This window comes from Aspergillus costaricaensis (assembly GCF_003184835.1).
Source record: "Aspergillus costaricaensis CBS 115574 unplaced genomic scaffold BO79scaffold_2, whole genome shotgun sequence".
Taxonomy (NCBI): Eukaryota; Fungi; Ascomycota; class Eurotiomycetes; order Eurotiales; family Aspergillaceae; genus Aspergillus; species Aspergillus costaricensis.
This window is the reverse complement of record NW_020291802.1, coordinates 1,149,013-1,173,032: the sequence shown is the minus strand read 5'-3', so window position 1 is coordinate 1,173,032 and position 24,020 is coordinate 1,149,013. Positions and strand designations below refer to the sequence as shown.

At 55.0% G+C, this 24,020-nt stretch overlaps 5 protein-coding genes across 5 annotated transcripts; 3 read left to right on the top strand and 2 right to left on the bottom strand.

The window, feature by feature from the left end:
- Positions 1 to 162: 162 nt before the first annotated feature.
- On the bottom strand, positions 163 to 1,861 carry BO79DRAFT_268004 (FAD-dependent oxidoreductase; the record flags this gene model as incomplete). Its single annotated transcript, XM_025687084.1, has 5 exons — positions 163 to 524; positions 610 to 641; positions 725 to 848; positions 948 to 1,055; positions 1,160 to 1,861. 5 exons carry the CDS (start codon positions 1,859 to 1,861, stop codon positions 204 to 206), a joined length of 1,287 nt encoding a protein of 428 aa, XP_025544550.1. The 3' UTR covers positions 163 to 203.
- Positions 1,862 to 2,787: 926 nt separating this feature from the next.
- Positions 2,788 to 4,406, bottom strand: BO79DRAFT_250334 (cytochrome P450; the record flags this gene model as incomplete). Its single annotated transcript, XM_025685810.1, has 3 exons — positions 2,788 to 3,336; positions 3,411 to 3,986; positions 4,056 to 4,406. 3 exons carry the CDS (start codon positions 4,404 to 4,406, stop codon positions 2,788 to 2,790), a joined length of 1,476 nt encoding a protein of 491 aa, XP_025544549.1.
- A 1,626-nt stretch (positions 4,407 to 6,032) lies between these two features.
- BO79DRAFT_224176 (FAD-binding oxidoreductase) lies at positions 6,033 to 7,506 on the top strand (the record flags this gene model as incomplete). The annotated part of the gene is made up of 2 exons (XM_025683651.1): positions 6,033 to 6,170; positions 6,232 to 7,506. The coding sequence occupies 2 exons, from the start codon at positions 6,033 to 6,035 to the stop codon at positions 7,504 to 7,506; spliced, it is 1,413 nt and encodes a 470-aa protein (XP_025544548.1).
- Positions 7,507 to 8,632: 1,126 nt separating this feature from the next.
- Positions 8,633 to 20,776, top strand: BO79DRAFT_267997 (lovastatin nonaketide synthase; the record flags this gene model as incomplete). The annotated part of the gene is made up of 3 exons (XM_025687083.1): positions 8,633 to 8,917; positions 8,992 to 17,739; positions 17,823 to 20,776. 3 exons carry the CDS (start codon positions 8,633 to 8,635, stop codon positions 20,592 to 20,594), a joined length of 11,805 nt encoding a protein of 3,934 aa, XP_025544547.1. The 3' UTR covers positions 20,595 to 20,776.
- Positions 20,777 to 21,713: 937 nt separating this feature from the next.
- BO79DRAFT_224173 (GMC family oxidoreductase) lies at positions 21,714 to 23,987 on the top strand (the record flags this gene model as incomplete). Its single annotated transcript, XM_025683650.1, has 6 exons — positions 21,714 to 22,076; positions 22,156 to 22,197; positions 22,268 to 23,168; positions 23,234 to 23,686; positions 23,770 to 23,832; positions 23,896 to 23,987. The coding sequence occupies 6 exons, from the start codon at positions 21,714 to 21,716 to the stop codon at positions 23,985 to 23,987; spliced, it is 1,914 nt and encodes a 637-aa protein (XP_025544546.1).
- Between the last annotated feature and the right edge of the window lie 33 nt (positions 23,988 to 24,020).

The window sequence follows — 24,020 nt, the reverse complement described above, 5'->3', positions numbered from 1 at the left end:
TTACCCTGCCACAAAAAAAATCAAACTAAATAAATCGAGAGGGCGGAATAATGAAAGAATGATAAATGGAATGAATGAAGAAAGGAACCAAAAAAAAAAAAATAATAATAATAATTCTACTAGGACAGATCAGATAAAATATAAAGATCGATGTTCAATTGCCTTATGATCCTTTCAATTAAAGTTAAAGAAACTATATAGTTTCACCGCGACAACAGATCCAACGCGTGGACGCGCGGCTGGTACCCGTACAATGGATTGCAAGCCCATTTCCAGCACCACACAGGGGCATAGGTGAAGGCAATCCGGCGTGCCAGTGGCCCCAGCCCGTACGGAAGGCGTCCTGTATGCACCTGTGCGAAGATGCTGGAATAGTACACGAGGTTGCGTGCCCGTGGCTCTCGGCTTTTGCGGAATTCCTGCAGCAAGTCGTGCAGCACCTGCGGATCGCCCGACTGGCCGGCAAAGTAGGTGTGCAGCAGGTTGGCCAATTCTCCCACGTCCTCAATTGCCTGGCAAGCGCCCTGCAGCGGAAAAAATCTGATTAGCCGTGTTTCTCTTCCCCCTTCCCCCTGGCGGAAGGATTGTCTCGGAGAAATGGGGTTTTACCTGACCAATGAAGGATGTCATGGAGTGCGCCGCTGAGCAAGACAATGTCGAGTTAGTCTCCGATCCATTCATAATTTTTTGCTTTTATCTTTCGAGGATCAGATTGGCTCCTTACAGTCTCCCACCAGGGCCACGCGGCCATGCGCCATCTTCGGAAAGGCGGTTTCCTCAAACACATCACTCGCCGTCACGCGTTCCGCCACATCGACCACTGCAGATGAGAGTGAGTCAGTCAGCCACTCAGTCACTCGGTCCACTAGGAAAATGTGAAAGGGGAAAGAGTGGGTGGGAGGTAGGAGGGGGAAGAAAAGAAACAAGTGAGACATGCCATCGCGTACGGTGTGATTCTTGCCAAACGGATGGAAGCGGTGTCCGTAGCTTTCGTTGATCATTTCCTTAGTGGCACCTTTCCAAGTGGACCGTGTGGTGGTCTTGGCTTCGGAGGGCTAATCCAGCAATTACAATTCATTAGTCTGGAGTCTACTGGTGACAGCTGAGACAGGGGTAGGTGGGAAGAGGAGGAGGGGGAGGAGGTAAGGGAGTGACGGACCTTGACCCCGACAAACCATTGGCGATTTTCGGTACATGGCCAAGAGGTGAGAATGCAGTCATCGTAGAAAACCCAGGTTGCCACCCCGAGATCGTTAGGTCCGAGATGCTCTAGCGGATAGGAGATGCCCGTCATGTGGGTGCGCCCGGTGAACCGGATGGTGTTGACGCCTGCCAGCCCTTGCTTGTCGGCAAGGAGCCGCCGTACGATCGACCGAATGCCATCGGCGCCCACGAGCACCTCACCGCTGAACTCGCGGCCATCTGCCAGGCGGATCTTGACCGTCGGAGAGTTGGGCTCATCCTCAATGCCAACAACCTCAGCTCCCAGAATGACGTGCTCCGGATCCACCCGGTGGTACAAGGCGCGGTGCATGCTGTGCCGGGGCATCGAGTACATTGAATAGCCATATGTTGGCTCGAGCCATTCAAAGTCAAGTAGACTCCATCGGGTAGTGTTGCGATAGACTTGAATCTTTCGCAGCGGCTGGCCTTCCTTCCGGATAATGTCCATGAAGCCAAGTTGGTCGAGCAACCGGAGAGCATTCGGGGCCAGCGAGATGCCTGCACCCACGGGGGTCACCTCGGCAGTACGCTCGAACACCTTGTAGCTGAGCCCAATTTTCTTACAGATGTTGGCCAGCGTCAGCCCGGCAATGCCGCCACCGACGATTAGGACCTGGACATCGGCCTTAGGAGCCATTGTGCGATGACACCCTAATGGGAGAGAGATAGAAATCCAAAGGGAATAGAAAAGATAACCGAGGAAATACGGCGAAGCAAAGAAAAGGGATAGAGAAAGTGGTAGTGAGAGAGCCCAGATGATAAGCCAAGGGAAGAAGATTAACAACCGCTTGATTGGACTGTTGGTGAAGATGGAGTTTGGGTTTTGTTCATCGCAATCTGCTGGTACTTCTTAAGTATCACACACAATGCCCTTACAAGTTTAGCAGGTTTGTATTGTTTCCAGTTCTTGTAGATTTTGCAATGCGGCGGCAAATCAGGTGCAGATGGCCGCAGCGCCCAGAGACGACCCTCTTTCGAGTGTCTTTCCGAGTTCCTTATCTTCGTTGTTCGCATGCAGACCTAGTTCTGCCACTCTTTGCAGGATATGGTGAACAATGGTGATCCGCACTGTAACACCCAGAAAGGGTAAATACATGTCCTTCAACTCTCGTGCCTTGCATCTGTCGACTCGAAAAGGACAACCGAAGATACGGCTAAACAGACTCCAAACTAGCGGTGGCCGGTGCGGCCTAACCAAGGTTCGCTTGACATTCTTTCATCAAAATAAGCTCTAAACCCTCTGGTATACCAACATGAGTGTAGTAAGGGTCTTTACTATCGTCATCCCTTACTATAACAATCGTGTCAATGAGAAGTGCTCTGTTCCTCATTCTGTTGTGGCCTAGGAGCACCAGCACCAGCACCAGCGTCGAGTGCAAGTGCAGGGGCCTTACAAGACATTTTAACGTAGGGATAAATACATTGACAGGTACCAGATAAAATCGATTACTTAACTAGGTAAAGGAACTACTGAAAATAAGGAACTACTGAAAATGAAGCACATATCACCATAGCATCCAATCTGCCGCTTTCCCCTTCCCCTCCCACACAACGCCAACTCGTTCACATGGACGCAGGTTTCCGAGGCGTGAGGCGAATGCGCGCATCGCCTTGAAGCCAAGGACTGCCGACTTTGCTAAAGTCCATACGAGAGACATCGATTTTGGCCGGCCCCTGGCTTCCCCATTGGAAATCGTAGTTCTTGACCAGACGCGACACCAGTTCACGCGCGATTATGCCTGCCATATTTTCCCCAGGGCACCGATGGGAGCCTGCGCCAAATTGCAGGAATGCCGCGTCGGTGGCGTTGTTTAGGTTCTGCAGGCGCGCCGTTGGGTGCAGCCAGCGCTCCGGCAGCCACTGCTGCGGCTGCTCATAGATCTCGGGGTCATGGTGGGTGAGATAGGGCGAGGTACACACCACCCAGTTCTCGGGAACCATATAGCCATCCTCCAGCTGCACAGGGCGATGGGTCGTACGCCACATGTGCACACCCGAGTAGTGACGGCCACTCTCCTTGACGCATGCCAGTAGTACAGGAGACTGGTGAACGTCCTCATTACTTTGAAAAGACTGCCGGATGGCCTCCACGTACTCTGGGTTCCGAATCAGCTGCAAATACTGTCAGCTTGGTGATACTTATGGGCTGGAAAAGAGTTGTAATAGCAGGCATTGAGTAAACAGACCTCCAGAGCAGTCCAGGCTATGCTGGCCACAGTGCTCGTGTGGGCGGCAAACATGAGCACTGTATGGTGGGACGGGTAGAATTCTTGCAGATGGGCCGTTCGCGGATCTTCCAGTGTATAGGTGATATAGTCCAGCGAACCCTTCCATTTTTCAGGGTTCTGGCGGCGGATCTCCATCTGCTGGGCGAAGATCTCAGCGAAACGATCTCTGGCCTTGCCCAGTCGTCGTGCTGGCGGGTGAGGAAACCAGTCCGGCAGTAAAAGATTCAGTGGGTGGCCGATCTCGTCCTCCATCCGGTGCACAAGATCGTAGAGCTCGTCTACGTGTTCATCGTAGAAGTCTTGTCCCATGAGAGTCCGCACAATCACCCGATGCACATACTTGGACGCCTCTTCGAAGACTTTGATGTCCGATTGCTGGCTCCATTTCAGCAGCGCCTTATCCGCCTCTTCGCCTGCAAGCTCGGTGTAACGATCCAGTGTCACCTTGCGATTGATACCACGATTTAGAGAGCCCACCAGATTGCGGAAATGGTCAAAATACCCAGGAATGGCAATTTTCTTCAAGAAGATGCCCTGTGGAACGTCAGAAGGGTGTTCTTCTCTTTACAGTAGGAAAAAGGAGGGGAGGGAAATAATGCCTACAATACCGCCACCAAAAGACCAAATGTCTTCCTTGACATCCACGTACATGCGATTGAGCTGGGTACCTCTCAGATAGACAATGTTCGCAAACAGTATCTTGACATGGAAAATGGGGCCACACTTGCGTGTCGCATCTTGCACGAAGGCGACGGGGCGATTCAGAAAGGCTAATGCGTCGCCAACTAAAGGATATCCCAGTCTGGGTGATGGGAAGGCCTTCGAGCCTCCAGATCGGCGCAACTGGAAGACCACCAGCAAGAATAAGAGGGCTGATGCCACGACCATGGGCTGCGCGAGCAATTGCTCGTCGTCGGCCAAGCGGGCCTGTATAGCATCAATCATGCTCTCCATCACTGGTAATCAGCAGTTAGACAGATTCTGAGATGAAATCGAGGGTAGAGGCAAGAGGTAGACAATCTATGTCCAGGATTGCTCATCTGGTTCCTACCCAAGACATAAAAGCCCTGCGGGCCTCCGCTTGGTCTGAGGTGAGCCGGTTGCGCCGCAGGAAATGTCCGCGGAGTCAGGGCACCACCCAAGACAGGAAGTTCGAGACCGAGGATCTGCAAAGTTTGGCTGCAAGAAGCAAACCCACCCAGTTTCTGTATTTCGGAGGGGGGATATCAAAAGTCTGGTGCGGGGAAGACCATACAGGCCACCATCCATATCGTTCGACGATGGTAGTGGCTGCAGGAATTTCCACCGCAATTTGGGCTCAAGGGCTGGCACCCAACACCACGCATGATGGTAGCGGTGGGTATTTTCCAACCTGGCCTATGTCCTTAGAGGGAAAAGGCAAAGAAAGCCCCTACATATGCACATTCCCCCGAAGCAGGTGCAGAAGAAAGTCCCGTTGACCTGAAGTAGGTGCCGCTGGAGATCGACAACTTACCTCCTCGCAGCTCGGAATGCTCACTCGGCCCGACAGAGATGGCAGATCACCTTCTTGGCTGAATTCGCTGCAGCACCAAGCCAACTACCTGGGAGTCGCCAAGATCTAGATTGGCTCATCTGATGCTTCTACACCTGTGCCAGCTCGACCAGAAGCGCTTACCCTGCTAGATTCATAGTTCCGATGACGCCCTGCGCCTTCCAGCCCTTGCACCCGCACCGCCCGCTCAGGTTCGCCTGGATATCACCTGACTACACTAGTACTGGTTGTCGAAAGCATCGTACGCGGTCCCAATAAGGTTCCTATCGACATTGAAACGTCGGAGTCAGGCTTTGTCTGTTATTGAGGTCCTCTGGGGAAAGCATTGATGGTCACTCTTTTAGTCATGTGTATAGCTTCATGTTTCCGGAGTGGGCAAGCGGTAGAAAGCTGGAGTGGGCGGTCAGATTTTCCGTTTGCTAACAAACTTTATCGAAAGTTGCCTGTGGGGACCTTTTGCAGCCCACGAGTCTTTAGTCACCTTCCTTCCATGCAGGGCTTTCCCAGGCTATTTTTATGATCAATACCATTTTGGCACTGTTCTTAAAATCTCCACAGAAAGTTGCCTGCTATTATCAAAGAATGCTACATTTACCTGTGAACCAATCATTGGTCACACAGTCTACATTCGACATTGTGTTGCTAGCAATGTTGTTTCACGGGGGTTAGAGTCCTTCTTAGTAGATCCAACCCTGATTAAGTGAGTGTCATGCAGTATCCGAGGTGATGCAGAGCTGCAACAATGAAATAGGCGAAAAATCAGAGGCACCCAAAGCAAGGGTGTCTGGGGATGAAGAACAACACTGGAACAATGGAGACATGGGCTGAGTGCTTGAAGATCGTCTCCTCACTGCACCAGATCAGGCACCGGAATAATAGAGTATATCCGCCCCGTACTCCGCGCTGGATCCCGTCGAAGAAAGAACTTTGCCCAGTTGCTTCTCTTCTGATTCCTGTTCTAACCCATTCTCGTGAACCAATATCAATTACCCCACGGCAGCTTGATAACAACGAGGCTAAGCTCATTAGACCAATATTTCGCCATCATGCATTCGATCACTCCCTCGGAAGTCATTAAACTGCGCCAACTGCTGGCGGGGACCGATGCTGCCGTTCTCACCGAGGGCGAACCCGGATACGCTGAGGGAATTAGGCGCTGGAGTGACACATGCGAAAAGAAAGCTGTCAGTGATCCCTGGGGAAGAAACACTCTGATGAGGTTATGCTGACTGTGAATTCTTATAGGGTGCTGTAGTTCTTCCCACTACAGCAGAGGAGGTCTCAGCGGCCGTAGTCTTTGCAAGTAACCATCAGATTCCCATGGTGGTTCATAATGGTGGTCACTCTACCAGCGGCGCCTCCGCAACGGAGGGGGGCATCGTCATCAGCATGACCAAAATGCGCCGCGTCGTGGTAGATCCCGAACGCAAAACCATCACGGCCCAGGGAGGCACCGTGTGGGAGGATATCGACCGTGCGGCGGCTCCCTACAAGCTGGCCACGGTCGGCGGCACCGTCAACCATACGGGTGTTGGTGGGCTTACTTTGGGAGGAGGTTATGGTTGGTTGACAGGCCGCTATGGGTTGACCATTGACAATTTGCTGGGAGCCACTGTCGTGGTGGCGGATGGTCGCATCCTGAAGACCTCCGAGACGGAGAATCCGGATCTGTTCTGGGCCATTCGCGGCGCTGGTCAGAACTTTGGTGTCACCACCGAGTTTATCTTCCAAGCCTATGATCAGACGAACGAAGTGTATGCTGGCCTGCTGAGCTGGCCGGCGCAGTGCCTGCCCCAGATCATTGAGTTTGTCAACCACTTCGAAGATGACACCAACAAAGGGGATATGGGCATCTTCTTTGGTTTCTGCGGTGCTATGCCCCCTGGCCGGGTGAGCATCGTGGCGGCCATCTTCTACAATGGACCCCAGGACGAGGCCGAGCGGCAATTTGACCCCATCCTTAAACTTGGACCCACCATCAACACTGCGAAAATGATGCCCTATGAGCATTTGAACAGCATCCAGAACCCCATCGCCACGTATGGGGGTCGCAAGTCGTTCAGCGGGGCCTTTGTCAAGCTGCCTCTGCAGGTCGAGTTCTTCCAGGAACTACTGGAGGACTACGGGACGATGATCAAGACCTATGATGGGGTCAGTGCCACCGCCGTTCTCTTCGAGTTGGTTTCGCACAAGAAGGCCATTCAGGTGCCCAAGGATACTATGTCTTACTCGACCCGGGGTCCTTGGTACAATGTTGGTTGTGCGTTCCGTTGGGAAGACCCCAGCCTGGACAAGATAATGCGCGAGACACAACGCGCCCTGATGCGGAAGGTTGGAGATCGCGCCGGTGGGGGTGCCCATGCCCGAGCATATGCCAATTACTCGCACAGTGACGGCCGAGCGAAAGATGTGTATGGGGACAATCTGCCCCGGCTGCAGAAGTTGAAGAAGCAGTACGACCCCAAGAATGTGTTCAAGAAGTGGTTGAACCTGCTTCCTGAGGAAGATGTTCAGATTTAGTCAGATATCAGTTGGATGCGATAAATGTGGATCTGATTCATGACCTTAGTTTACTTTAGTATGTAAGATGACAAACCAGTAATCCTCATACATGGGCTACACACCATGGCAGAACAACCGCCTTTGTCCCCCACCCCCTGAGGGTTCTTTGCTTTCACGTCTTTAGTTGAAGGGTTTACAGTATTCAGGATAGTAAAGTCGGACGAGAAATGAGTCTTCTTAGGACTGCCTACTCAGCTTGATGCATTGATTCTATATTCGCCCTACCGGGAAACAGCCAAGAACTTCACTCAGGCTCGGCTTCCCTCAAGTTACGGCTTTGCGTGATCGGACAAGATATAGACAGATCCCTTCTTTCAGCACTACCATGCCGACATCGTACATACTTTGGGCTGATACAGGATGGCTTTGTCCGCCACATGCCGCCGATGCAGCAAGGTCGGATTCCGATGGTGGCTCCCACGAGTCCCTTGCCTGCCGGGAGGTCGTCGGGAGTTTAACCTGCCTGCTTTGCTCGTCCGGCTCCCGTAAGGGGGGGTCGGTCAAGCCTCCTACGTCGAACACTTTCGAACCTTGGGGGTATATGCCAGACGCATGCTGGACAAATAGAATAAAGATATCCAGCTGTTGTTCAGTTATCAGACTTGGCCAGCATCCCATGCCGGAGGAGAGGGCGAAGGGGCTGACTAGTGTGGCCCCAAGTGACCCAAGCATCCCGCGGAGAATCGTGCAGTCTTTCGGTCTAGAAGAGTAACTGCAGAACCTCCTGAGACAGTCATGGATCGGCCAGCCAAGTTACTGAGGACGAAGCTCGCAGATTGCAGAGAACAGCAGATACCACCCGGCGGTGGGAAAGGGGGAGGGGTGTGGGTGGAACTACGTGTGGACAGCCCGAGTAGCAGCAGCAGCAATATCTGAATCTGGAATATCAATTGCTACCCTTATTCACCTCCATCTCCGTCGTGACTTTAAAACTCTCTGTCTTTCCCGCTTTCGCTCATTCAATACGTAGAATATATTTTCATGCCTCTCGACTGGACCGTTCCCTTTTCCGCCTTCTTGCCCTAATATTGATTATAATTACTTTTCCTTCCCTCTCGACCCTTCTATCCGCGCCTGGAAAGCCATGGCTGGAGATTTAAGAGGGAGACGAACTTCCCAAGAGCCAGAGGTCTCTACGAAGGAGTCATCGCCGGGCTTTTCTCCTTTTGAGTCAGCGTCCTCGGTTACCTCCATCGATGGTCCCAATCCGGCTGTCCTGGTAGGCTATGCCTGCCGTGTTGCAGGTGCAAACCGGCCCAGCAAGCTCTGGGAGAATATCGTCCAGCAGAAGGATGTGCGATGCAAAATGCCCGCGGATCGGTTCAACGTCGACAACTTCTTTCATCCAGATGGCACCCATAAGGGCACGGTCAGTGAGAGTTCCCAATCCATACCCCTGTCGCTACGCTGTGTCCGAGCATGTTACGCTGATGAACGCACCAGACCAACGCAAAATATGGCTACTATCTCGATCAGGACCTGGGTCATTTTGATCGAAGTTTCTTCCGGATCTCAGGCAAGGAGGCCGAGGCAATGGATCCCCAACAACGACTGATCCTTGAGGTGGTTTATGAGGCATTGGAAGATGCCGGAATTACCTTGGAAGAAATCAACGGCTCACGCACTTCTGTGCTATGCGGGTCCTTTACTAATGACTATAATGCGATGCTGACCAAAGATCTCGAACACTATCCGAGTTACACCGTGACCGGCACGGGCAATGCTATCCTGTCGAATCGTGTCTCCTACGTCTTCAATCTGCAGGGAATGAGTCTCACCATTGATACTGCCTGCTCCTCGTCCCTGGTGGCCTTTCATCTGGGAGCACAGTCTGTCCAAAGTGGGGATTGCGATACATCCATTATTGTGGGCTCAGCCCTCCATTTTGACCCAAACATCTTTATCACAATGACAGACTTAGGCATGCTCTCCGAGGAAGGCCGTAGCCGTGCCTTTGCCGCTGGTGTCAAGGGCTACGCGCGGGGTGACGGTGTCTGCGCAGTCATACTACGCGGACAGCGACAGGCGGAGCTGCATGGCGATGATATTCGAGCGGTCGTTCGAGCGACCGGATCCAATCATGACGGGACAAAACAGGGCATTACCCTTCCTTCCGCCGCGGGACAAGAGGAGCTCATCAGGAAGACATACCAATCGGCAGGCTTGGACCCGGCTGACACCACTTACGTAGAGGCCCATGGAACGGGAACTGGTCGCGGAGATCCCCTGGAAACGGAAGCCTTGGGGACCGTGTTTGGCTCCAAGCGACGCAAGCAGCCACTATATGTGGGCTCGATTAAGAGCAACATCGGTCATACAGAGGGGGCCTCTGGGCTGGCCGGCATTATCAAGGCCACCATGGCCCTGGAGAAGGGCCAGATTCCCCCCAACATGCATTTCAAGGTTCCCAACCCCGACATCAAGTTTGACGAATGGCAGATCCAGGTTCCCACTCAGCTGGTTGAATTTCCCCTCAACGCACACGGTCACCGGCGCGTCAGCATCAACTCTTTCGGCTATGGTGGTGCCAATGCACATGTCGTACTCGAGGATTACCGGCCTCACACCATCCAGGAACGACCGCCTATAGCTATCCCAGCCGCCTTCGAGGCGGCGGCGCACGAGCGCCCGTTCCTTGTGCCTTTGACCTCCCATACGGATAAAGCTGGGAACCTCTGGACCGAGAAGCTCGTGGAGTATCTGGACAAACACGAGGGCTGCGATATAGCCGACTTGGCCCTAAGTCTGTCCACCTCCCGCTCGATGCACGCCCAGCGGTCTTATGCCATCGGAAAGAATGTCACCTCCATCAAGGATAGCTTGCGCAAAGTGCCGGCCTGGACCAAAGCCAACAAGCAGTCCCCACGACTGGGGTTCGTCTTCACGGGTCAGGGTGCGCAGTGGTACGCCATGGGTCGCCAGCTAATGCAGGAATCTCCAATCTTCCTTCAGACCCTGCAACGGACGGACCAGGTGCTCAAAGCGCTTCCCGATGGACCCCAGTGGTCGGTTGTGGAAGAGCTCTCCCGGACCAAGGAGGACTCCCAACTCAGTCAGACTCACCTGTCACAGCCCATTTGCACCGCTTTACAACTGGCCATTCTCGAGCTTCTCAAGAGTTGGGGTGTCGAGCCCACCGCCGTTGTCGGACACTCGTCCGGCGAGATGGGCGCCGCTTATGCAGCAGGAATTCTCTCCTTCGAAAGCGCCATGTACGCCGCGTACTACAGGGGGCTCCACATGTCCAGTGGCGCTGCACAGGCCGGTCCAGATGCTGTTCCTGGAGCCATGATGGCCGTTGGTCTGGGTGAGACAGAGGCCCTGGCTGAGTTAGAGGCCTACAAGGGCAGAGCTGTCATTGCCGCCGTGAACAGCCCGTCCAGTGTCACCTTGTCCGGCGATGAGGATGCCATTATCGAAGTCCAGAAGAACCTGGAAGCCCGCAAAATCTTCGCCCGCCGCTTGCAGGTCGCGCAGGCCTTCCATTCTCACCACATGTTCCCTCTGGCCCCAGCCTACGCCAAGGCACTGAATGACTGCCCGGGCTTCTCGTCGCAGCCCTCCGATAAGGCCCGCATGTTCTCCAGTGTGACGGCGCGCGTAGCCGATGCCGATCAGATGGGAGCGGAGTACTGGACGTCCAACATGACAGGGACCGTGCGCTTTTCTGATGCCCTGGTGGGTATTCTGTTGGATGACTCGGAGAATCAGAATGTGGATGTGCTGGTGGAAATCGGACCCCATCCAGCCCTCAAGGGGCCGGCCCGGCAGGTGATGAAGAGTCTGAACATGGACCTGCCCTATTTCGCTTCCCTCACGCGTGGCACTCCCGACTACGACGGCATCCTTGGGCTCGCCGGGCAACTCTTCCAGGTTGGCTATCCAGTGGACTTGCCAGCTGTCAACAGCGATGCCTACCTGTCCGAGTCGGGTCTTATCGGCATCTCGCCTCGAGGCCGTCGCCTGAAGGACCTCCCCAGCTATGCCTGGGATCACTCCGAGCGCTACTGGGCAGAAACCCGATTGATCCACAACCACCGACTGCGCACACATCGCCACAGTCTGCTGGGTCATCAGATGGCCGGCTCCATCGACAACCACGTGCGGTGGCGCAACTATCTGCGTCTGCGCGAGCTGCCGTGGCTGGCAGATCATGTCATCGACGGCAAGGTGCTCTTCCCGGCGGCAGGCTACATGAGTCTGGCCTTCGAGGCTGTGGCGCGCACCCGCGGAGGCATTCAGCCGGCGCAAGGGTTTGCCTTGCGCAACGTGTCCATCAAGGCGGCGTTGGTGCTCGACGACTCGGACATGGGCACGGAATTGATCGTGGACCTGCAACCCCAGGTCACCTCCGCCATGTCACGGTCCGATACTTGGTACGAGTTCAAGATATTCTCTTATGACAGCCAGTACAACTGTACGGAGCATTGCTCGGGACTGGTGGCCGTCGACCAACCGTCCACTATCCTCGCCGCCCCCGATCGCGACCAGCGCCTGAAAATCAGCACAGCCTCTGCGCCTGTCAGTCGCTATTATCGCCATCTCAGCGACATCGGCCTGCAGTATGGGGATGAGTTCCGCTTGTTGACCGGCAGCATCGAATCCGGGCCCGGCTTTGCCTGCGCCAGCCTCACTTTCAGTCCGGATCAATATGCGCAGCAACCAGCGGATGTGACTTTTGTGCATCCCACGATGCTGGATGCTACCTTCCACACTATCTTCCCGGCTCTGGAGCAAGTGCTGGGTCATGACCTGGATTCCGCCTTTATTCCTACCTTCGTGGAGAGCTGCCACATCTACCCGACCATGCTGACCCTTAAGGATGCTGTCGGGCCGCAGGAGGTGTGGGTGGACACCGCAACGCAGCAGTCGGGCTTCCGCGCGGCCATCAGCCAGCTGCACGTCGAGATGGCGGCCACTGGCCAGCCACTTCTGGCCTTCTCAGGCCTGCGGGTGACTTCGCTCGGCAGTGGCAACGATTCCAATGACCGGTCTCTGTTCTTCCGTACACGCTGGCAGGTGGCCTTCGATCAGCTCAGCGCTGATACCCCCCGGCTGGCAAAGACTTCTCGGGCGGAACTGGTCGACATGTTTGTTCACCAGCACCCCAACACCCAGATTGTCCATGTCACCAATGGGGTTGAGGAGACGGAGCAGGTTCTTCAGGCCCTGAGTGGCCCCAGCCAAGAGCGACGCCGATTCAAATCCCTCACCCCAATCACTGCTGATGGCGGCTGCTCAGCAGGCGAAGCATGGGAGCAGCTCGCCGGCCGATGGCCAGGACTGGTTCTTCTGGAGGAGCCAACTGAGCAGGGCTACGACCTCGCTGTTGTTACAGCGCCCACGTCACGCAGTGTGGTGCCCTTCCTCAAGCAAGATGGCCAGGTGATTGCGCCTCTAGGGTTCTCGGAGCCCCAGCTTGAGAAGCGTCTCCAGACTGACCAGGCTTCGGTCTGGAAGATAGCTATGATCGCCCCTGATGAATCCAATTCCAGGCCGCTAGTGATTGTCCATTCATCACCTCCCTCCAGCCGGACGGTTGATCTCATCTCCCGCCTCGGGGCCTCCTTGAAACATCGCCCGACCTCCTGTATAGGTTTCAACGAGTTATCCAAGATGTCACTTGTAGACGCTGATGTCGTTGTTTTGGCCAGTTTGGACAGCCCTCTTTTTATGGCGAGAGATTCAACCAGCGAATCCGTGTTCGATGCTGCACGTGCCTTGCTACTGCGGCCCCAGCTCAACCTTGTATGGCTCCTTGAAGGTGCCACTGACCAAGTGCCCGAGAACCCAGTGAGCGCCATGATCATCGGCCTGATGCGCGTGGCCCGCATCGAGAATGAAGGATCCCGCATTGTCACCTTGGATGTGCCAATTAAATCTTCTCCCAATTCTGTGGTCCCATTCATTACGCAACTGCTGAATCGCGACATTGTAGACGAGGAATGGTCCCTGCGCGAGAACACCCTGTTTGTTCCACGCATCGAAGCCGATGATGCACTGAATGCTAAGGTTCGCGGCGGTGTCAGTTCAGGGCCGAAGCTGGAGTCGTTCAGCAGACAGCGTCCAATCAAGTTGACCGTCGGTCAAGTGGGCCGGTTGGAGAGCTTGGTCTGGGAAGATGACGATGAGATGCTGCAGAAAAACTTAGGGCCAGATGAGGTCGAGATCGAGGTCAAGGCCTCCACGGTGTCAGCCCGTGATGTCGCGGCCGCCACGGGTGCCATTGACGACTATCGCCTGGGCGATGAATGCGCCGGTCTGGTGCGACGCGTAGGGAGCCTCGTGGATCCGACCAAGTTTCAGCCGGGCGATAAGGTGCTGGCCATTCGCCCGGGTCAAGGGGCGCATCGCTCAGTCGTGCGCAATCCAGCCTCGTGCTGCTTCCGACTGGGACCTATGCCCTTCGAGGATGCGGCAGCTCTGCCCCAGATCCTGGTCACCCCTTACTATGCACTGATCGAGATCGCCCGCCTGCAAGCCAAGGAGAGCGTGCTAATTCATGCCGCGGCCAGTGGGGTGGGCCAGATGGCCGTCCAAATTGCCCAGATGGTGGGCGCCAGTATTATCGCCACTGCCAGCTCAGAGGCGGAACGCGCCCTATTAACCAAGCGATACGGACTGTCAGCAGATCGGATATTTTCGTCGCAGGACCTCAGCTTCGTGGATGGGGTGCAGAAGCTGACCAGCGGCCGCGGCGTGGACGTCGTTCTGAATAGTCTCACGGGCAAGCTGCTGCATGGATCCTGGCGTTGTGTGGCCGCATTTGGCCGGTTCGTGGAGATCGGTACGCACGACATCCGGGAGAATGCCATGCTGGAAATGGCACCTTTCCAGCGCAATGTCCTATTTGCGGCCGTTGATTTGGTGAATCTGTATGCCACAGACCAGGCCCTGGGGGCCCGTCTCTTCCAAGAGGTCTGCGACTTGTGTCATGTCGGCAAGCTGGGGCTCCCCGAAACTATCCGGGGCGTGTCTTATTCCGACGCCCCTCAAGCCTTCCGTCTCGTGCAAACCGGGGAGCACATTGGCCAAGTGGTGCTGGTCGCTCGCGAAGACACGCAGGTGCCCGTCAGGCCTGCCACCTGGAGTCGGCGCGCCAACCAGTTCCACCCAGATAAAACCTACCTGCTGGCAGGAGGTCTGGGAGGGCTGGGCCGCACCTTGGCGGAATGGATGCTGCAACGCAACGCTAAGCATTTGGTCTTTCTGTCGCGGTCTGGCGAGTCTCGCGCTGAGGCCAAGGCCACCGTATCGTGGCTGCGGGCACACGGTATTGACGTGACCGTGTATAAGGGGGATGTGGCCAATCCGGCCGATGTGCAAGCCTGTGTGGGTGGAATTCGCAACCTGGGTGGAGTCTTCCATGCAGCCATGGTGCTGGCTGATGCCGCATTGGAGAACATGACTTACGCGCAATGGCATCAGTGCGTACAGCCCAAGGTGGTTGGCGCCTTCAACCTCCACCAGGCCACCAAGAGCCTGCCCCTGGACTTCTTTGTGACATTTTCCTCGGTCTCGGCCTGCTTTGGCACGCGGTCCCAGGGCAACTACGCTGCAGCCAACACCTATCTTGATGCTCTGATGCGGTACCGACGCCAGATCGGGCTGCCTGCTTCCACGATGAACTGCGGTCGCATCACTGGCATGGGTGTCGCTGCCGAGGCAGCGGCCTTGGAGCGATTCATGGAGCAAGAAGGTTTTGACGGCGTCAACGGTCAAGAGCTGATGCAGCAAGTTGAAGAGGCCGTGTTCGGGGATGGCCAGTCTCAAGTGGTCTCCGATCGCGGCGTCGACCTCTATCAGACAATAACCGGAGTCATCCTCACGCGTGACGACGTGTATTGGGCCGCCCATTCCCTTTTCAAGAACCTCTATCAGAACCATGACTTCGATCGGCATTCAGGCCAGAAGCCTGGAGAAGTTAGCTTGCCCGTTCTTTTCGCGCAGACTACAGACCCGGAACAGCGGGCTGGTCTGTTACTGGAGCGCTTTGTCGAGAAGCTGGCCGTCTCTCTGGGCGCCAGCAAGGAGTCGCTGAAACCGGCGGATCCCATCTATGGACTCGACTCGTTACTGGCGGTCGATCTGCGCAATTGGTTTACCAAGTCCCTGGGCGTTGACGTTGCTTTATTCGATGTGATGGGGGCTCCGTCCATTCGTGTTTTGATCGAGAAGGCCGTGCGCCTGTACAGCGAGCAGGAGAAGAAGACTGGCCGGTCCGCGCCCAAGAAGGCCGATAACGCTGCTGCTTCCGCATCCTCAAGCTCGTCCCCAGGAAGCAGCGGCAATGTCACCACCATCGGCATCCCTACGGCAGATGTGTCGCGTCCTTTGCCCTTGTCCACCTTCCAGCACCGTCTCTGGTTCGCCCATAGCTTTGCTGAGGACAAATCCTTCCTGAATATTCCAGTGACCATGCACCTGCGTGGGACCCCGGATCTCTCTCTCGTCCGTCAAACGCTATTCGAACTGCAGGCAAGAAACCCAATCCTCCGCACGGCCTACCAGGAGGGAGACGAGTATGCGGAGCAGACAGTCCTCCCTCCCTCTCCGTTGACGGTCAAGTTCCGGGATGTGTCTGCTGCAGAAAACCCAACAGAAGCCCTGCAAGCCCTGGTCTCCACGCTGAAGCGCATACAGCTGAACATTGAAATCGGCCAGCTGATCGATGCCACCCTCGTCAAGGTGACACCAGGAAACTATGCACTGGTGCTCATAATGCACCACATCTGCACTGACCGCGCCAATACCGATCCCCTCCTCACGCAGATATCGACCTTGTATGATATCCTGCGCAGTGGCCGGAGTCTCGATTCCCTGCCTGCCCCGAAGATTAATTATGCCGACTTTACTCTGTGGCATAATCAGCTGCTCGAGTCCGAGTCGATGGCATCCCATATTGACTACTGGCGACGCACGCTAGCCGACATTCCTGTCGCCAGTCCTCTGCTCCCTTTCGCCTTGACCGAACGCCCCGCGGTCGACGATTACTCGCGCGAGAAGCTCGCCGTCCAGATTGACGCATCTCAGCTTAAGCGAATCAAGCGAATCTGCACCCAGGCCCAGAGCAGTCCCTTCCAGTTTATCTTTAGCGCCTTCAGGGCCTTCCTCTACCGCTTCACCGAAGATCCGGACCTGACCATGCTGATGGTAGATGGCAACCGGCCACACGCAGAGTTCAGCGACTTGTTAGGCTTCTTCGTAAACATGACTCCCATCCGATGCCAGGATGCTTGCGGGGGCACCTTTGAGCAGCTGCTTCGCACCATGAGCGGGCGCATCCGTGAAGCCATGTCCCACAGCATGGTTCCCTTCGATGTGATTGTCAGCGAGACCAAGGTCCCCCGGAGCCTAGGACATTCTCCGTTGGGCCAGGTGATGGTCAACTACCAGCAGCCTGAAGGCCAGGCCGTTTACCAAGCCGGCGACTTTGTTTTGCACAAGCTCGAGGCTGAGAACATGCCTTCGGCCTGTGAGCTGAGCCTGGAGGCGCGCGAAGATGCAGAGCACATGCTACAGCTGCAGCTGGAATACTCTACCACCCTGTACGGAGCGAAAGACATGCAGCGCTTTTTTGAGAATTTCCACACCTTCTTGTGCTCCCTCATTCAGGACCACCGCCAGCCTATTCCGAGTGTTCCTCTTGCCGGCGCAAGTGAAATCAAGCGGCTGAGCGTCCAATTCTGGAATCACCCGCTGCGGCCCCATAGTTGGCAGGATACTTCGATCATTGGAAGAGTGCTCGGCTTTGCTGACACCCAACCAGCGGCTGTGGCGGCGAGCACATCCGAGGGCGAGAGCATCACCTATCGGGATCTCGTGTTTGCTGCCCGGCGCCTGGCTTTCTCGCTGCAAGATGCAGGCATTCGTCCAGGACAACATGTGGCCATCCTGGCGGAACCCGGCATACCCTTCGTGGTCTCCATGCTCGGTATCTTGTTCAACCGCTGCGGGTACCTGCCCATGGACTCGACTATGGCGGTGGGTCGCTTGGCATTCATTGCGGATGACTCCGAAATGGGGTTGTTGCTCTTTGATGAGGCCTGTCGCGGACTGGCGTCCCAGGTCCGGGCCCAAAGTCAGGGATCTTATGCCCTGTTGAGTATCCGCGATGCCACAGCCACCTGCGTGCTGTCTGATGTGCATCTCCCCCTTCCCAGCGACCCGTGCTACATGTTGTACACCTCGGTAAGTTGATATAGGCTGTCACATCTAAGATACGGCTCACGAAGGCTAACCCACGGATCCCTATATCTCTCCGCGAAATACAGGGTAGCACTGGAACTCCTAAAGGCGTCCGTCTGTCCCAGACAAACCTCGTTGAAATGCTGGCAGCCGCACAGCAACACTTTGATTTCAACTCGAGAGACCGGTTCCTACACCAGATCTCTCCCTCATTCGACCTATCTGTAGGAGAGCTATGGTGGGCCCTGACAGCAGGAGGGCAGCTCTGCATTGCCACCAAGGCTACACGCCGTAACCCCGTACAGCTGGGTGACTACATCCGCGAGGCCGCCGTGACCTTCACCTACTTCACGCCGACCCAATTGGCCCTCGTTCTTGAGCACAATGGCGCCGCCCTAGCCGCAAATCCCAACTACCGTATCTCTCTGCTCTGTGGAGAGCGATTGCCCGCGCGCCTGGCCGACGCCTTTCACAAATTAGGCACCTCGGCCACGCTGTACAACTGCTGGGGACCCACCGAAGCCGTGGTCCAGACGACCATCCATCGCTGCGACGGACCGATGGCAGAGCAGCTCAACATCCCCATCGGCTATGCCCTTGGCAACTGCCGTCATTACATCGTCGACGCCGCCATGAACCCGTTACCGCCAGGATTCGTGGGCGAGATCTGCATCGGCGGTCCGCAAGTGGCGCAGGGCTACTGGAATCGTCCCGAGGTTAACCGTAAGCAATTTGTGCGCAATCCCTTCTGCAGCCTCGACGATGAGGAGCGTGGCTGGACCATGCTCTTCCGTACGGGTGATCGTGGTCGGTTCTTGCCCGACGGCCAACTAGAATTCCTGGGCCGCATCTCGGGTGATAAGCAGGTCAAGCTGCGCGGGCTGCGCATTGATCTCGGGGAGATTGAACATGTTCTGCATCGCGAATCCTTTACCTCTGAGGGACAGGGAATCGTTGACCTGGCTGTCGTGGCCCGGACGGAGGACGAGGATCCAGCTTCCCTAACGGATGATCGACAGCTGATAGCTTTCGTCGTGCCCAAGAAACCCCTGCCCACCAACTACGAAAAGGCCGCATATGCTGTGCTCCTGCAGGCACGGGCCAAGGGTTCCTTGAATGATTACATGCTGCCCAGTGCCTACCAGTTCCTCGAAGCTCTTCCAACCACCACCAGTGGTAAAACCGACCGACGTAGTCTGCTTACATGCCCGGTCGAGTTGACTCGTCCGATTCAAAAAGCAGCAGACAGTTCAGCCTCCTCTTCCGCCACCCCGACGGCCTCTGGTCAGACAAAGCAATCGGCTCCGCAGAAGGCCCAGCCAGAGACCCTCGACGCGGTCCGCCGTGCGTGGCAGGCCATATTAAAGCTAGACGCGCCACCTGACCCCACTAGCCACTTCTTTCAGATGGGAGGCCAGAGTCTGCTTTTCCTACGTCTACAAGGCAGACTGAGAAGGGAATACCCAGTGACACTAAGCCTGCAGGACATGATCCAAGAACCTACTCCCAAGCACATTGCCGACTTGATCGACCGACAGCTCCGTGGAGCAGAGGCCCCCAGCCAAGAAGAGACGAAGAACGACGACGACAAGACCAAGCCAAAGAAGTCCATGAGCAGTCACGGCGCAGAAGCCATTGACTGGACTGCAGAGACAACCCTTCCCATGGATGATCGCTTCCATCCTTCCGAATCTCATCCTCCTGCAGCCGTGACCAACCTCCTACTGACCGGTGCCGATAGCTTCTCGGGTGTCCATCTACTAGCCCATCTCCTTACCCAGCGGCCCGGTATGACTGTCTACCTTCTGGGCAGCTATGCTCCGCTCGATCATGGACAGATTTTCCAGAAGTTCATGGAGTACAAGCTGCTTAATGGGGCCCTCACTCCGGAGCGCATTCTGACAGGCATCCAAGTCGTTCCCGGATTCCTGGCCCATGAATCCCACTTTGGCCTCGCTGCCGCCGACTTCCAGCGCCTTGCCATTTCTATCCATGCGATATACCATCTGGCCTCGGAGGTGTCCCTGCTCAAGACATACCATGATCTCAAGCACCTTAACACGACTTCAGCGCTTACCCTCATCGAGCTGGCTAATCTGGGGGGCCGGGGCAGCCGTATTCACTACCTGTCCACCTGGAGTGTTCCCCATCTGCAATCCTGGGAGCAGTCGCAGCGCAATTTCTCCAGCATCCAAGTCGACGAAATCAGTCCCATCCACTTCGCTCCTCCTGCGACCGTTGACAATGGCTACTTCAAGACCCGCTGGGCCACTGAGATGCTCCTCACGCGGGCCGCAGCGCGTGGGTTCCCCGTCACCATCTACCGTTCGTCAGCCATCTCGGGCAACACCGTGACTGGCGTCCCTTCCTCCGACCAGGACATCGTGCGTGGTATGGTTATGGACATGGTGCGTCATGGGGTCGTCCCTCAGGCCGGCACGTCTGATGTTCCTTTCGTGGTCGATTTCATTCCCGTCAACTATCTCGCGGACGTATTGGGCCATCTAACCGCGGTGCACGACACTACTCGACCCGCCGGGCTGGAGGTCCTCCACATTACCAACCCCAAGCCCCTCTCGCTTGACCAATTGCCAAGGTTGGCAGCAGCCATTCGAGGTGATGGCCACAGCGCTCGCTCCCTGAGCGTGGAGGGCTGGCTCGAGGCGCTGGAGCAGGCGGTCGGCGAAGATGAGCAGCTGCGTCTCGAGACTTTGCGAAACTATTTCCTCAATGGACACAACATGTTTGCTCTAAACTGCCGCAAGGCAAATGCCTTACTGGCAGACAAGAAGGATCTTGTGGCTTGCCCTCCTGTGGATGAAAATTATTTGAGAGACTTGTGGATGGGGACTGCTTAGAAGCTAGTACTATGTTTGTTTTTGAGTTGAGTGTTTCGTTGCTTTTGGGAACTAAAACATAATTGGTTGTGTCTCCATAGGCCACCGGGGCCGGCCTGTTTCTCCTGAAAGGCGTCTTTCCTGTTGATGCAAATAGTGAAGTAGTATGTCTAATTTGAATGACAAGATCAGTCGTGATGAAACCTTTTGGCATGTCAACTCAAATCCCTAGTCAATCACGTAGCTCTCCACGTCATTGTCGCTTTCTGATCTCATACATGTATCCTCTTGACGTCTTCCATTTGAAGATCCCCGCTGTATGGGTCTTTTGATAGCACTTCCTGGTTCAGGGCCACACTTGGGGAGAGAGAGTTTGTTGAATTCAGGTTGCATACCGCCGACGTTTCATTTCCTTCAAACAGTTGAAAAATGTATGAATCTAGTTTCTACCGCCTTGGATTAGACTAGACTCCTTTTTGATTGATGTATCCGCGGATGAGTCGACCTGGCAAGGTACGACTAGGCTCACGGGAGCGGACCGAAAGCAACCTTGAATCTCACGTCATGTAACCCTGATCCACCTCATTCTCTCCGCGGACCGAGTACTAAGACTCTGCTGGCACAACCTTCAACTCGTCCTTGACGCCATGACTTGTTGACATGTCCGTGGGTAGGCCTAGTCCAGAAGTCGAGCGACTTCACTATCAATATCGAACAAGATATGCTTCTCCACGTTCCGCTCCATCACTGGCGCGCCAACCGACGAGTTACATTTAGACCTCTGAGGTCTATACTCTATGGCCCCATCTAGGTATCTTGGGTGACAAGGCAATGGTTGTTGTGGCCTACTGATGACAGCTTTCAGTTGCGAAACGTCGTGTGGCCAACATTTCCCATTCCCCATCCAGATTGGCGAGTCTCCATCGCAGACAGTATGCCGTTCTGGTCCGGATGGAACCTTGACGCGATATTTGGCTGGCTGTGAAGTCGTCATTGAGTCCAATTGTTCCAGTCGCTATCCATCATGACTATTTCCATGACTTTCATCAGATAGTATGTATATAGAGGGCCGTCGGGAGAATGCTGTTAGATCAGTCAATTAGCCATTCGAACCGAAAATAGGATCCTCCCTGAAGCAAGATGCGGTCTCATCTGCAGTCTGCCGTCCTTTTCTCACTCTGCCTCAGTCCGGCGGTGGCCACCCCGTATATCTACCATCGCCGGCCGGTCTTGCAGGAGTACCTGGGCCCCGAGGCGGATCAAAACCCACCCCAGCCGACGGAGCCATATGACTACGTGGTAGTCGGTGGCGGAGTAACTGGCCTCATCGCAGCCGGCCGCCTGGCTGAACATTACAATGTGGCCGTCGTGGAGCGGGGCGGTTATTATGAGGAGATGACAGGCAACCTGAGTCAAGTTCCTGGATATACAGAACTCTTTGACAACAGCAACACTCCTCCCCGTGATGATGTGGAACATTGGTGGGAGATCCCCGGGACGCCGGTATGAGAATTAGCCCTTCACCCCAGACCCAATCCCGTCTTTCCATCATACAGCAGAGTACTGACTCCTCATTGCATAGGAAACCAATAACCGCGCCTTGAACTTCACTGGTGGAAAGATGGTCAGTAATCTCCCCGGCTATGCCATTACTTCTATGAACTGTTACAATATTGATCTGACTGTTGAGACAGATTGGTGGCAGTCATGCATTCTCCTATTTTGGTTACCTGCGTCCAACCTACGGAGCCATGCAAAAATGGGCCGATGAGGTTGGAGATCAGTCCTGGACCTACCCCAATACAGAGGAATATTTCGACAAGTCCATCAAGTTTACTCCTCCTAATTCCACTACGCGCTTGGCCAATGCTACACCCGAGTATGATCCCAGCCTCAAGGGCACTGGGCCTCTGGAGATTACCTACCCGCGCTGGGTGCACCCCTTCAGCACTTGGTTGGCCAAGGCCTTTGATGCTCTGGGGGTCAAGCATACCCTGAGTTATGCCAATGGCGAGCTTCTTGGCTCCAGCTGGATCCTAGACACCATCAACAGCACCGATGGCACCCGGAGCACCTCCTGGACAGCCTACGTCAAGAATGCCCCGCCGCCAAAGAAGAAGCTCGATATCTTCACCTTCACCCTCGCCGAAAAGATTCAGTTCGATGGGACCAAGGCCACGGGAGTGGCCGTCACCCGCGAAATTCCCAACAAGTCCGGCGGTCCCCGGTCAATTGAGCAATTCACCATCGAGACGAAGAACGAATTGGTTCTGGCTGGTGGTGGTGTACTCTCCCCGCAACTCCTTATGGTCTCAGGTGTTGGGCCAACCAAACAATTGCAAGAGTTGAACATTGATCCAGTCCTAAAAAATGATGCGGTGGGCCAAAACATGCACGATCACATTGTCTTCGCAGTCGCCTATCGGGTGAAAACGCCAACCAGCTCAATTCTGTTGGATGATGAGAAGCGCTGGCATGAAGAAGATCTGTTCAAAGACAGCGTCACCGGCATGATGACCAATTGTGGTCCCGACTTTGGAGGTATTGTGGATATCCCCAGCGATCTGCGAAACTTCTCGTCATCGACCAAAGCAGGTACGTGCTAGATGCTCTTGTTTTCTATCACACTTTAGATGGGTTTACTGACGGGGCTTTCGAAGACCTGGGTTCCTTGCCCAAGGACTGGCCCGAACTTATTGTCGTTTCCTTCCCGCTGGGTCATGACTACCCAGACGATGGCTACAACTATGCCTCCCTGATGGGCGTTCCTATGACTTCCATGTCAGTGGGAAATATTACTCTCAGCTCCACCAAGATGAGCGATAAGCCTGATGTGCACCCGCACTGGCTCACCAGCACGACCGATCTGGAAGTGTCAATTGCATCGCTCAAATACATGCGTCGGATCTTTGAAAACCCAGCCATGGAGCCCATCATTATCGGCGATGAGTTTGCTCCGGGCCCTGAAGCCGCCACCTGGGCTGAAGTTGAGCATGCCTTGAAGAACAGCTTCCGTTCGATGCATCACCCGGCGGCCACCCTGCGCATGGGTCGTAAGGATGACCCGAATGCCGTCGTGGATAGTCGGGGTTCAATCATGGGATTAGACAATGGTAGGTCACTATCTTTTCTCTTCTTTCCTTCCCTTGCGATTATCAGGTGAAAACGGTTGGCTAATCTGTCTACTTCTCTTCAGTCCGAGTTGTCGATCCTTCGGCATTCCCTTTCCTGCCCCCCGGTCTGCCTCTTGCCCCTGCCTGTAAGTTTACCTCTTACACACCAGCTACCTACCAATGGAACTTGGGACACTAACATAATGCAGTCATGTTCGCCGAAAAGATTACCGATAACATCATCAACGACAAGAAAAGCGGAAAGAAGAAAGGCCACGATGAGCTGCGCACGGACTTGTAGATGATTAGGCTTTCAAAATAGTAGCCCTTATCT